General features: G+C 40.8%; 1 protein-coding gene across 1 annotated transcript in view; it reads left to right on the forward strand.

Moving 5' to 3' along the window:
* The window catches only part of zanl (zonadhesin, like), a 51,022-nt gene that overhangs the window by 9,742 nt on the left and 28,052 nt on the right, over positions 1-13,228 (forward strand). The window contains 28 exon segments of the mRNA XM_042710507.1: positions 51-192; positions 443-687; positions 918-1,066; positions 1,249-1,377; positions 1,503-1,641; positions 1,738-1,879; positions 1,978-2,177; positions 2,286-2,424; positions 2,594-2,695; positions 4,330-4,532; positions 4,645-4,786; positions 4,909-5,153; positions 5,385-5,533; positions 5,716-5,844; positions 5,970-6,108; positions 6,204-6,345; positions 6,444-6,643; positions 6,754-6,892; positions 7,062-7,163; positions 8,825-9,027; positions 9,139-9,280; positions 9,517-9,761; positions 9,992-10,140; positions 10,323-10,451; positions 10,577-10,715; positions 10,812-10,953; positions 11,052-11,251; positions 11,362-11,500. Coding sequence (XP_042566441.1) covers positions 51-192; positions 443-687; positions 918-1,066; positions 1,249-1,377; positions 1,503-1,641; positions 1,738-1,879; positions 1,978-2,177; positions 2,286-2,424; positions 2,594-2,695; positions 4,330-4,532; positions 4,645-4,786; positions 4,909-5,153; positions 5,385-5,533; positions 5,716-5,844; positions 5,970-6,108; positions 6,204-6,345; positions 6,444-6,643; positions 6,754-6,892; positions 7,062-7,163; positions 8,825-9,027; positions 9,139-9,280; positions 9,517-9,761; positions 9,992-10,140; positions 10,323-10,451; positions 10,577-10,715; positions 10,812-10,953; positions 11,052-11,251; positions 11,362-11,500 — 4,465 coding nt within the window.

Here is a 13,228-nt window from a genome sequence, read left to right on the forward strand (position 1 = left end):
CACTGAAAGAAAATAAAAGCAATGAAATCACTGTAATTATTTTCTATCAGCCTGGAGAGATTGTCTTTGGGGATGGCTGCTCTAAGCTGTGTCGCTGTGCTGGAAACTACACTCTTGCCTGTGTGGACAACAGCTGTGCTCCCACAGAGGAGTGCCGAGAGGTCAATGGTGTCCCTGGATGTTATCCTCAAGGTAATTTAAAAAAAAAGAAACTTTTGGTTATGAAGATGTTTGAGTCAGTAACGCATACTGCTAAGTCATTTCATTCTTGGGATCTGTTAATTAATAGTGTTCCTGAACATTATCCTCAAGGTAGTTTCTTTATAGATCTATCTCTCACTCTGTGAAGGACTTTAGTATTTAGTAACAATTTAGTAATCTTAAACCCTGAGGTTTATATTTTTTGTATGATATTCATGAATGTGCTGGTTTTCACCCACAGGCACCTCCACCTGCATTGCCTCTGGTGATCCTCATTACACCACCTTTGATAAGCGGAAGTATGACTTCATGGGCAACTGCACCTATCTGATGTCCAAACCATGCAACACGACCAGTGTGCCACACTATGAGGTCCACGTGTCCAATGAGAACCGGCACAACAACAAGAGAATCAGCTATGTATCAGCAGTGCATGTCTACGTCCATGGAATGACAGTGTCCATACTTAAAGGAGGAACCGTGCGGGTAAGATAAGGAGAAAAGATAACGCTCTGCTATCAAATAAAAACTGAAAATGATGATAAAAGTGCAAACATTCATGCAAAATCTAAGTCTTCCTGTAGGGTGTCTTTATGAAGTAGTTCTCTAATTTCTATTTTGTAGTGGTTCAACACAATGTAGACAAAATAGCAGTAGTCCAGTAGTAAAATGTGTCTGCTTGTGTCCTCACTGTTTTCTTTCTGTGTATCCCCCAGCTCAATGGAACCAATGTGAACCTGCCTGTGAATCCAGCTTCAGACGTTTCTGTCTACAAGTCTGGAAAACATTACACAGTGGCCATGAGTTTTGGAGTGACTGTTCGATATGATGGCAACCACTTCATGGACATCAAAGTCATTGCAGCGTATGTGAAAAGCAACCTCTGAAAGAATTTTCCAGAATATTTCTCTTACATTTTTCTTTAATATTAGTCCTTTCTACAGCAGGTGTATTACAAGAGAATACAATATTAAGATTTTAGAATAGAGTAAGGCATTTGAAAGATACTTCAGTCAATAAGCTTGACGTGTCATTATGTCTGTGCAGCTACAAAGAGAAGCTGTGTGGCTTGTGTGGAGATTATGATGGGAACTCCAAGGATGATTTCCGTACTCCCTCTGGCGAACTCGTGACAAGTCCAAATGACTTTGGAAATAGCTGGAACTCTGACCCAGAGTAAGATGTGATGAAACACACGACACGATGTCTGCATGCTAATATGCTTCATCCTATACACATATGGAAGCACCCAACCCTGGGCATATATCCAAAATGATGATTTTTCTTTTATTTTCATTCAGGTGCAACAAGCAGCCAGTTCTGCCTGTCCCTGGTTGTACACCAGTGGAACAGGATAAATATGAGTCTCCTGCCTTCTGTGGAATCATACTGGACAACAAAGGCCCATTTGCAGTGTGCCACCCCAGGGTCAATCCCAATGTGAGTTACAAATGTGCACATTATAAAATATAATTTATTCTGAAGGATTTTTTTGTATTACCACTAATGCTTCTTCTGTGTTGTGATCTGCCTCAGAGTTTCTTCAAGGACTGCATGTTTGACCTGTGTGAACTGGATGGACTACAGTCTGCCCTGTGTGAGTCCATAGAGGCTTATGTGAACGAGTGTCAGGATCGTGGAGTCACCATCGGTTCCTGGAGGAACACCACCTTCTGCCGTGAGTCTCTTACTACCTCCCTCGGCTGTATGGTGATGCTACACATTCATTCACTCTGCTAAGTAATAACCATTTTCTATTGTGTTTCTACCCAAAAGCCCTGACCTGTCCCACCAACAGCCACTTTGAGTCCTGTGCTCCACCCTGCCAGCCCTCCTGTGTCACACCTCCCCCAGCGCAATGTAGTGGACCATGTGCAGAGGGGTGTGTGTGTGACCCAGGGTACGTCCTTAGTGCTGGCAAGTGTGTCAGGAGTGACACCTGTGGATGCAAACACACCAATGGACAGTACTACCAGGTTTGTTAGCCGATGTCATTATTTTACAACATGTGTGTGTGTATAGACTGTAATGCTTTGAGATCCATTGTAAATGTGTTAATTTCTCTCTGCTATTGTCATTGAAAGCCCGGAGAGGAGTTCTACACCACAGACTGTGATCTGAAGTGCAGATGCAATCCTCCCTTCGTCAGCTGCAGTAGTGGAGAGTGCCCCCCTTCACAGGAGTGCAACATTCAGGGAGGACTTCTGGGCTGCTACCCAATAGGTGAATATTGCTTTACTTATTTAATTATTTAGCTTAGTTATTGTTTTACAATGAATAAAAACACTTTTTTTTAAAGAAGTATAGCATGTTTCTACCATTGCCATGTTAAAGTCTTGTGTACCGGAGCTGAGAATACTGAATGGAAGTCCCTGTGCTTTTCATTTCTCAGCCACTACACCCAGACCTTCCACACCTCGCCCAACAACACCAAAACCATCAACTCCCAGACCAACAACACCAAAACCATCTACTCCTGCAACAACAACTCCAGGTTTGTCATACACCTGTGATCCCTGCTGATTACCTTTTCAGTGCATCAATCTTATTTGCAGTGGTGGAGTAAAAGTACAAATACCCAGCAAAATATATACTTAAGTAAAAGTAGAAGTACTACATCAACAATCCTACTTAAGTAAAAGTAAAAAGTACTTACTTTTAAATTTACTTTAAGTAGTAAAAGGAAAAGTTCTCACGCAATGGGTTGTCTCCAATGTCTAGGCTGTGCCATTTTGATAAAGAATGCAGATATAGCTACTGGTAATACTTATGCCTCTACAGATGTCACTACTAGTTATAATTATAAACAACAACATTTGTCTATTGGAAAGGTTGGTGTACTTATTGTGCTTACCCTCTTGTAATACTGTTCACACTCGAATTTACAATTCTGCAGATGACAAGTTATCTACCAGGGATTATCTGCAAAGTGAATACCATTAAGCCAAACCAACGAAGACAACATGTTATATCTTTAAATCTTTTATTTAATTGTTAACGTGTAAAGAAAATGGGAACATGAAAAACAAATGTAATTGTAAAACTGGTCAATGCAGAGTTTTATGCTCTATTGATTGCAGAAAAGGAAAAAACATAATAATGTGTAACCCAAGGCTAGGCATTAAGTTCGCATGCCAGCCAATAACCAGTCAATAAAAAGGCAGATATTCACGCTAGCTTGACATAGCTAACCTACCAGCTTTATTTTACCAATACGTTAAAAAAATTTTTTAGGTACAATCATGTTATTTGTATGCTATTGCTGTATGTCAACATGTATTTCGCTAGATAACAGTATAATATCATGTCAGTAACCGAATTAACTATATATAATATGCAAAAGTCAGGGACATTAACTTAGCATAGCAAGAACTCCGCTTATCTCGACATCCTTCTTCAAATTTGAAGGCGAATTCTTGAAGGCTAGCGACTCATTTTTTAAGGCAGACAGGAAACGCACTGAAACCTCCACGACTCATTCTTGGGGCCTCTGAACTCGAACATGTCTTTCAAATAGGGCCCAGGGTGGCTCGTATCTGAGGGCTCAGTCGAGGCTGACCCTGGATCCATGTTGAATGATTAGGCAGTTTGACAGGCTGTCTGTTGAATGTTTAGGCAAAAGGCAAGTGTACGGCTCGTGCTGCTGCCAAACGCGCACTTTGCTATCATTGGAGCTGATAGAGATTGGTTTAAACTTCCAAAACAGCAACGCAATCCATATTTTTGTATAGGCAACATTTTGGCTAAACTGTGGTCATAAAATGAAACGAGTAACGACACATATTGTAGAAATGTAGTGGAGTAAAAAGTATAGATAATAGCTGCAAAATGTAACGGAGTAAGTCAAAAGTATGCACTATTATTTTTACTTAAGTAAAGTACAGATAAGTACAAATACTTTGTTACATTCCACCACTGCTTATTTGTAAACCTATGCAGAATTACTAAAATAACCTTTTAGTTTTCCTGAAGTATTCACTACAACAACACACTTTCTGATATGAGTTTTTAAAGTCTGCTCACACTTACACGTCACATTGTGAACTAACCCATCTCTCTCATACTAGTGCCTCTCCATCTGTTACTTCCTGTCTGTCTCACCCCTTGTCTTTGACTTTCTCCATCCAGTGAAGTGCCCCCCTAATTCGGAGTATTTGGAGTGTGGTCCATCATGTGTTCCCAGCTGTCAGAACCCCACCATGAACTCCACTAACTGCACTGGGCCCTGTGTCAGCGGCTGTTTCTGTAGACCAGGTTTTGTGCTGTCAGGGAACCGGTGTGTTCCTGTTGACAAGTGTGGCTGTCTGGATGACAACAACAACTATTATGAGGTATAACCAAGACAGGAAATAATGTGCTTTTTTGGTCCTTCAACTGTCTTTGGATTTGGTATCACTGAAAGAAAATAAAAGCAATGAAATCACTGTAATTATTTTCTATCAGCCTGGAGAGATTGTCTTTGGGGATGGCTGCTCTAAGCTGTGTCGCTGTGCTGGAAACTACACTCTTGCCTGTGTGGACAACAGCTGTGCTCCCACAGAGGAGTGCCGAGAGGTCAATGGTGTCCCTGGATGTTATCCTCAAGGTAATTTCTTAATAGGAGATCGCTCTCTCGCACTTTGTAAGAGACTTCAGGTCAGGAACCCTAAGCCTTGAGGTTGATGTTTTTTGTATGATATTCATGAATGTGCTGGTTTTCACCCACAGGCACCTCCACCTGCATTGCCTCTGGTGATCCTCATTACACCACCTTTGATAAGCGGAAGTATAACTTCATGGGCAACTGCACGTATCTGATGTCCAAACCATGCAACACGACCAGTGTGCCACACTATGAGGTCCACGTGTCCAATGAGAACCGGCACAACAACAAGAGAATCAGCTATGTATCAGCAGTGCATGTGTACGTCCATGGAATGACAGTGTCCATACTTAAAGGAGGAACCGTGCGGGTAAGATAAGGAGAATAGATCACGCGCTGCTATCAAATAAAAAACTGAAAATGATGATAAAAGTGCAAACATTCATGCAAAATCTAAGTCTTCCTGTAGGGTGTCTTTATGAAGTAGTTCTCTAATTTCTATTTTGTAGTGGTTCAACACAATGTAGACAAAATAGCAGTAGTCCAGTAGTAAAATGTGTCTGCTTGTGTCCTCACTGTTTTCTTTCTGTGTATCCCCCAGCTCAATGGAACCAATGTGAACCTGCCTGTGAATCCAGCTTCAGACGTTTCTGTCTACAAGTCTGGAAAACATTACACAGTGGCCATGAGTTTTGGAGTGACTGTTCGATATGATGGCAACCACTTCATGGACATCAAAGTCATTGCAGCGTATGTGAAAAGCAACCTCTGAAAGAATTTTCCAGAATATTTCTCTTACATTTTTCTTTAATATTAGTCCTTTCTACAGCAGGTGTATTACAAGAGAATACAATATTAAGATTTTAGAATAGAGTAAGGCATTTGAAAGATACTTCAGTCAATAAGCTTGACGTGTCATTATGTCTGTGCAGCTACAAAGAGAAGCTGTGTGGCTTGTGTGGAGATTATGATGGGAACTCCAAGGATGATTTCCGTACTCCCTCTGGCGAACTCGTGACAAGTCCAAATGACTTTGGAAATAGCTGGAACTCTGACCCCGAGTAAGATGTGATGAAACACACGACACGATGTCTGCATGCTAATATGCTTCATCCTATACACATATGGAAGCACCCAACCCTGGGCATATATCCAAAATGATGATTTTTCTTTTCTTTTCATTCAGGTGCAACAAGCAGCCAGTTCTACCTGTCCCTGGTTGTACACCAGTGGAACAGGATAAATATGAGTCTCCTGCCTTCTGTGGCATCATACTGGACAACAAAGGCCCATTTGCAGTGTGCCACCCCAGGGTCAATCCCAATGTGAGTTACAAATGTGCACATTATAAATATAATTTATTCTGAAGGATTTTTTTGTATTACCACTAATGCTTCTTCTGTGTTGTGATCTGCCTCAGAGTTTCTTCAAAGACTGCATGTTTGACCTGTGTGAACTGGATGGACTACAGTCTGCCCTGTGTGAGTCCATAGAGGCTTATGTGAACGAGTGTCAGGATCGTGGAGTCACCATCGGTTCCTGGAGGAACACCACCTTCTGCCGTGAGTCTCTTACTACCTCCCTCGGCTGTATGGTGATGCTACACATTCATTCACTCTGCTAAGTAATAACCATTTTCTATTGTGTTTCCTCCCAAAAGCCCTGACCTGTCCTACCAACAGCTACTTTGAGTCCTGTGCTCCACCCTGCCAGCCCTCCTGTGTCACACCTCCCCCAGCGCAATGTAGTGGACCATGTGCAGAGGGGTGTGTGTGTGACCCAGGGTACGTCCTTAGTGCTGGCAAGTGTGTCAGGAGCGACACCTGTGGATGCAAACACACCAATGGACAGTACTACCAGGTTTGTTAGCCGATGTCATTATTTTAGAACATGTGTGTGTGTGTATAGACTGTAATGCTTTGAGATCCATTGTAAATTTGTTAATTTCTATCTGCTATTGTCATTGAAAGCCCGGAGAGGAGTTCTACACCACAGACTGTGATCTGAAGTGCAGATGCAATCCTCCCTTCGTCAGCTGCAGTAGTGGAGAGTGCCCCCCTTCACAGGAGTGCAACATTCAGGGAGGACTTCTGGGCTGCTACCCAATAGGTGAATATTGCTTTAATTATTTCATTATTTGGCTTAGTTATTGTTTTACAATGAATAAAAACACTTTTTTTAAAAGAAGTATAGCATGTTTCTACCATTGCCATGTTAAAGTCTTGTGTACCGGAGCTGAGAATACTGAATGGAAGTCCCTGTGCTTTTCATTTCTCAGCCACTACACCCAGACCTTCCACACCTCGCCCAACAACACCAAAACCATCAACTCCCAGACCAACAACACCAAAACCATCTACTCCTGCAACAACAACTCCAGGTTTGTCATACACCTGTGATCCCTGCTGATTACCTTTTCAGTGCATCAATCTTATTTGCAGTGGTGGAGTAAAAGTAAAAATACCCAGCAAAATATATACTTAAGTAAAAGTAGAAGTACTACATCAACAATCCTACTTAAGTAAAAGTAAAAAGTACTTACTTTTAAATTTACTTTAAGTAGTAAAAGGAAAAGTTCTCACGCAATGGGTTGTCTCCAATGTCTAGGCTGTGCCATTTTGATAAAGAATGCAGATATAGCTACTGGTAATACTTATGCCTCTACAGATGTCACTACTAGTTATAATTATAAACAACATTTGTCTATTGGAAAGGTTGGTGTACTTATTGTGCTTACCCTCTTGTAATACTGTTCACACTCGAATTTACAATTCTGCAGATGACAAGTTATCTACCAGGGATTATCTGCAAAGTGAATACCATTAAGCCAAACCAACGAAGACAACATGTTATATCTTTAAATCTTTTATTTAATTGTAAACGTGTAAAGAAAATGGGAACATGAAAAACAAATGTAATTGTAAAACTGGTCAATGCAGAGTTTTATGCTCTATTGATTGCAGAAAAGGAAAAAACATAATAATGTGTAACCCAAGGCTAGGCATTAAGTTCGCATGCCAGCCAATAACCAGTCAATAAAAAGGCAGATATTCACGCTAGCTTGACATAGCTAACCTACCAGCTTTATTTTACCAATACGTTAAAAAAAAAAATGTAGGTACAATCATGTTATTTGTATGCTATTGCTGTATGTCAACATGTATTTCGCTAGATAACAGTATAATATCATGTCAGTAACCGAATTAACTATATATAATATGCAAAAGTCAGGGACATTAACTTAGCATAGCAAGAACTCCGCTTATCTCGACATCCTTCTTCAAATTTGAAGGCGAATTCTTGAAGGCTAGCGACTCCTTTTTTTAAGGCAGACAGGAAACGCACTGAAACCTCCACGACTCATTCTTGGGGCCTCTGAACTCGAACATGTCTTTCAAATAGGGCCCAGGGTGGCTCGTATCTGAGGGCTCAGTCGAGGCTGACCCTGGATCCATGTTGAATGATTAGGCAGTTTGACAGGCTGTCTGTTGAATGTTTAGGCAAAAGGCAAGTGTACGGCTCGTGCTGCTGCCAAACGCGCACTTTGCTATCATTGGAGCTGATAGCGATTGGTTTAAACTTCCAAAACAGCAACGCAATCCATATTTTTGTATAGGCAACATTTTGGCTAAACTGTGGTCATAAAATGAAACGAGTAACGACACATATTGTAGAAATGTAGTGGAGTAAAAAGTATAGATAATAGCTGCAAAATGTAACGGAGTAAGTCAAAAGTATGCACTATTATTTTTACTTAAGTAATGTACAGACACGTAAAAATGTACTTAAGTACAGTAACGGAGTACAAATACTTCGTTACATTCCACCACTGCTTATTTGTAAACCTCTGCAGAATTACTAAAATAACCTTTTAGTTTTCCTGAAGTATTCAGTACAAAACACACTTTCTGATATGAGTTTTTAAAGTCTGCTTACACTTACACGTCACATTGTGAACTAACCCATCTCTCTCATACTAGTGCCTCTCCATCTGTTACTTCCTGTCTGTCTCACCCCTTGTCTTTGACTTTCTCCATCCAGTGAAGTGCCCCCCTAATTCGGAGTATTTGGAGTGTGGTCCATCATGTGTTCCCAGCTGTCAGAACCCCACCATGAACTCCACTAACTGCACTGGGCCCTGTGTCAGCGGCTGTTTCTGTAGACCAGGTTTTGTGCTGTCAGGGAACCGGTGTGTTCCTGTTGACAAGTGTGGCTGTCTGGATGACAACAACAACTATTATGAGGTATAAACAAGACAGAAAATAATGTTTTTCGTGGTCCTTCAACTGTCTTTGGATTTGGTATCACTGAAAGAAAATAAAAGCAATGAAATCACTGTACTTATTTTCTATCAGCCTGGAGAGATTGTCTTTGGGGATGGCTGCTCTAAGCTGTGTCGCTGTGCTGGAAACTACACTCTTGCCTGTGTGGACAACAGCTGTGCTCCCACAGAGGAGTGCCGAGAGGTCAATGGTGTCCCTGGATGTTATCCTCAAGGTAATTAAAAAAAAAGAAACTTTTGGTTATGAAGATGTTTGAGTCAGTAACGTGTACTGCTAAGTCATTTCATTCTTGGGATCTGTTAATTAATAGTGTTCCTGAACATTATCCTCAAGGTAGTTTCTTTATAGATCTATCTCTCACTCTGTGAAGGACTTCAATTTAGTAATCTTAAACCCTGAGGTTTATATTTTTTGTATGATATTCATGAATGTGCTGGTTTTTACCCACAGGCACCTCCACCTGCATTGCCTCTGGTGATCCTCATTACACAACCTTTGATAAGCGGAAGTATAACTTCATGGGCAACTGCACCTATGTGATGTCCAAACCATGCAACACGACCAGTGTGCCACACTATGAGGTCCACGTGTCCAATGAGAACCGGCACAACAACAAGAGAATCAGCTATGTATCAGCAGTGCATGTGTACGTCCATGGAATGACAGTGTCCATACTTAAAGGAGGAACCGTGCGGGTAAGATAAGGAGAAAAGATAATGCTCTGCTATCAAATAAAAACTGAAAATGATGTTAAAAGTGCAAACATTCATGCAAAATCTAAGTCTTCCTGTAGGGTGTCTTTATGAAGTAGTTCTCTAATTTCTATTTTGTAGTGGTTCAACACAATGTAGACAAAATAGCAGTAGTCCAGTTGTAAAATGTGTCTGCTTGTGTCCTCACTGTTTTCTTTCTGTGTATCCCCCAGCTCAATGGAACCAATGTGAACCTGCCTGTGAATCCAGCTTCAGACGTTTCTGTCTACAAGTCTGGAAAACATTACACAGTGGCCATGAGTTTTGGAGTGACTGTTCGATATGATGGCAACCACTTCATGGACATCAAAGTCATTGCAGCGTATGTGAAAAGCAACCTCTGAAAGAATTTTCCAGAATATTTCTCTTACATTTTTCTTTAATATTAGTCCTTTCTACAGCAGGTGTATTACAAGAGAATACAATATTAAGATTTTAGAATAGAGTAAGGCATTTGAAAGATACTTCAGTCAATAAGCTTGACGTGTCATTATGTCTGTGCAGCTACAAAGAGAAGCTGTGTGGCTTGTGTGGAGATTATGATGGGAACTCCAAGGATGATTTCCGTACTCCCTCTGGCGAACTCGTGACAAGTCCAAATGACTTTGGAAATAGCTGGAACTCTGACCCCGAGTAAGATGTGATGAAACACACGACACGATGTCTGCATGCTAATATGCTTCATCCTATACACATATGGAAGCACCCAACCCTGGGCATGTATCCAAAATGATGATTTTTCTTTTCTTTTCATTCAGGTGCAACAAGCAGCCAGTTCTACCTGTCCCTGGTTGTACACCAGTGGAACAGGATAAATATGAGTCTCCTGCCTTCTGTGGAATCATACTGGACAACAAAGGCCCATTTGCAGTGTGCCACCCCAGGGTCAATCCCAATGTGAGTTACAAATGTGCACATTATAAAATATAATTTATTCTGAAGGATTTTTTCGTTTTACCACTAATGCTTCTTCTGTGTTGTGATCTGCCTCAGAGTTTCTTCAAAGACTGCATGTTTGACCTGTGTGAACTGGATGGACTACAGTCTGCCCTGTGTGAGTCCATAGAGGCTTATGTGAACGAGTGTCAGGATCGTGGAGTCACCATCGGTTCCTGGAGGAACACCACCTTCTGCCGTGAGTCTCTTACTACCTCCCTCGGCTGTATGGTGATGCTACACATTCATTCACTCTGCTAAGTAACAACCATTTTCTATTGTGTTTCCTCCCAAAAGCCCTGACCTGTCCTACCAACAGCCACTTTGAGTCCTGTGCTCCACCCTGCCAGCCCTCCTGTGTCACACCTCCCCCAGCGCAATGTAGCGGACCATGTGCAGAGGGGTGTGTGTGTGACCCGGGATACGTCCTCAGTGCTGGCAAGTGTGTCAGGAGTGACACCTGTGGATGCAAACACACCAATGGACAGTACTACCAGGTTTGTTAGCCGTTGTCATTATTTTAGAACATGTGTGTGTGTGTATAGACTGTAATGCTTTGAGATCCATTGTAAATTTGTTAATTTCTATCTGTTATTGTCATTGAAAGCCCGGAGAGGAGTTCTACACCACAGACTGTGATCTGAAGTGCAGATGCAATCCTCCCTTCGTCAGCTGCAGTAGTGGAGAGTGCCCCCCTTCACAGGAGTGCAACATTCAGGGAGGACTTCTGGGCTGCTACCCAATAGGTGAATATTGCTTTAATTATTTCATTATTTGGCTTAGTTATTGTTTTACAATGAATAAAAACACTTTTTTTAAATGAAGTTCAGCATGTTCCTACCATTGCCATGTTAAAGTCTTGTGTACCGGAGCTGAGAATACTGAATGGAAGTCCCTGTGCTTTTCATTTCTCAGCCACTACACCCAGACCTTCCACACCTCGCCCAACAACACCAAAACCATCAACTCCCAGACCAACAACACCAAAACCATCAACTCCTGCAACAACAACTCCAGGTTTGTCATACACCTGTGATCCCTGCTGATTACCTTTTCAGTGCATCAATCTTATTTGCAGTGGTGGAGTAAGTACTGAAGTTTAGTACTTAAGTAAAAGTACAAATACCCAGCAAAATATATACTTAAGTAAAAGTAGAAGTACTACATCAACAATCCTACTTAAGTAAAAGTAAAAAGTACTTACTTTTAATTTTACTTTAAGTAGTAAAAGGAAAAGTTCTCACGCAATGGGTTGTCTCCAATGTCTAGGCTGTGCCATTTTGATAAAGAATGCAGATATAGCTACTGGTAATACTTATGCCTCTACAGATGTCACTACTAGTTATAATTATAAACAACAACATTTGTCTATTGGAAAGGTTGGTTTACTTATTGTGCTTACCCTCTTGTAATACTGTTCACACTCGAATTTACAATTCTGCAGATGACAAGTTATCTACCACGGATTATCTGCAAAGTGAATACCATTAAGCCAAACCAATGAAGACAACATGTTATATCTTTAAATCTTTGATTTAATTGTAAACGTGTAAAAAAAATGGAAACATGGAACATGAAAAACAAATGTAATTGTAAAACTGGTCAATGCAGATTTATGCTCCATTGATTGCAGAAAAGGAAAAAACATAATAATGTGTAACCCAAGGCTAGGCATTAACCAGTCAATAAAAAGGCAGATATTCACGCTAGCTTGACATAGCTAACCTACCAGCTTTATCTTACCACTACGTTAAAAAAAAAAATGTAGGTACAATCATGTTATTTTTATGCTATTGCTGTATGTCCACATGTATTTCGCTCGATAACAGTATAATATCATGTCAGTAACCGAATTAACTATATATAACTTAGCATAGCAAGAACTTCGCTTATCTCGACATCCTTCTTCAAATTTGAAGGCGAATTCTTGAAGGCTAGCAACTCCTTTTTTTAAGGCAGACAGGAAACGCACTGAAACCTCCACGAGTCATTCTTGGGGCCTCTGAACTCGAACATGTCTTTTAAATAGGGCCAAGGGTGGGTCGTATCTGAGTGCTCAGCCGAGGCTGACTCTGGATCCATGTTGAATGATTAGGCAGTTTGACAGGCTGTCTGTTGAATGTTTAGGCAAAAGGCAAGTGTACGGCTGGTGCTGCTACCAAACGCGCACTTTGCTATCATTTGAGCTGATAGAGATTGGTTTAAACTTCCAAAACAGCAACGCAATCCATATTTTTGTGTAGGCAACATTTTGGCTAAACTGTGGTCATAAAATGTAACGAGTAACGACACATATTGTAGAAATGTAGTGAAGTTAAAAGTATAGATAAAATGTAACGGAGTAAGGAGTAAGTCAAAAGTATGCACTATTATTTTAAAGTACAGACACGTAAAAATGTACATAAGTACAGTAACGGAGTACAAATACTTTGTTACATTCCACCACTGCTTATTTGTAAACCTCTGCAGAATTA

Source organism: Clupea harengus, chromosome 18 (assembly GCF_900700415.2).
Source record: "Clupea harengus chromosome 18, Ch_v2.0.2, whole genome shotgun sequence".
Lineage (NCBI taxonomy): Eukaryota > Metazoa > Chordata > Actinopteri > Clupeiformes > Clupeidae > Clupea > Clupea harengus.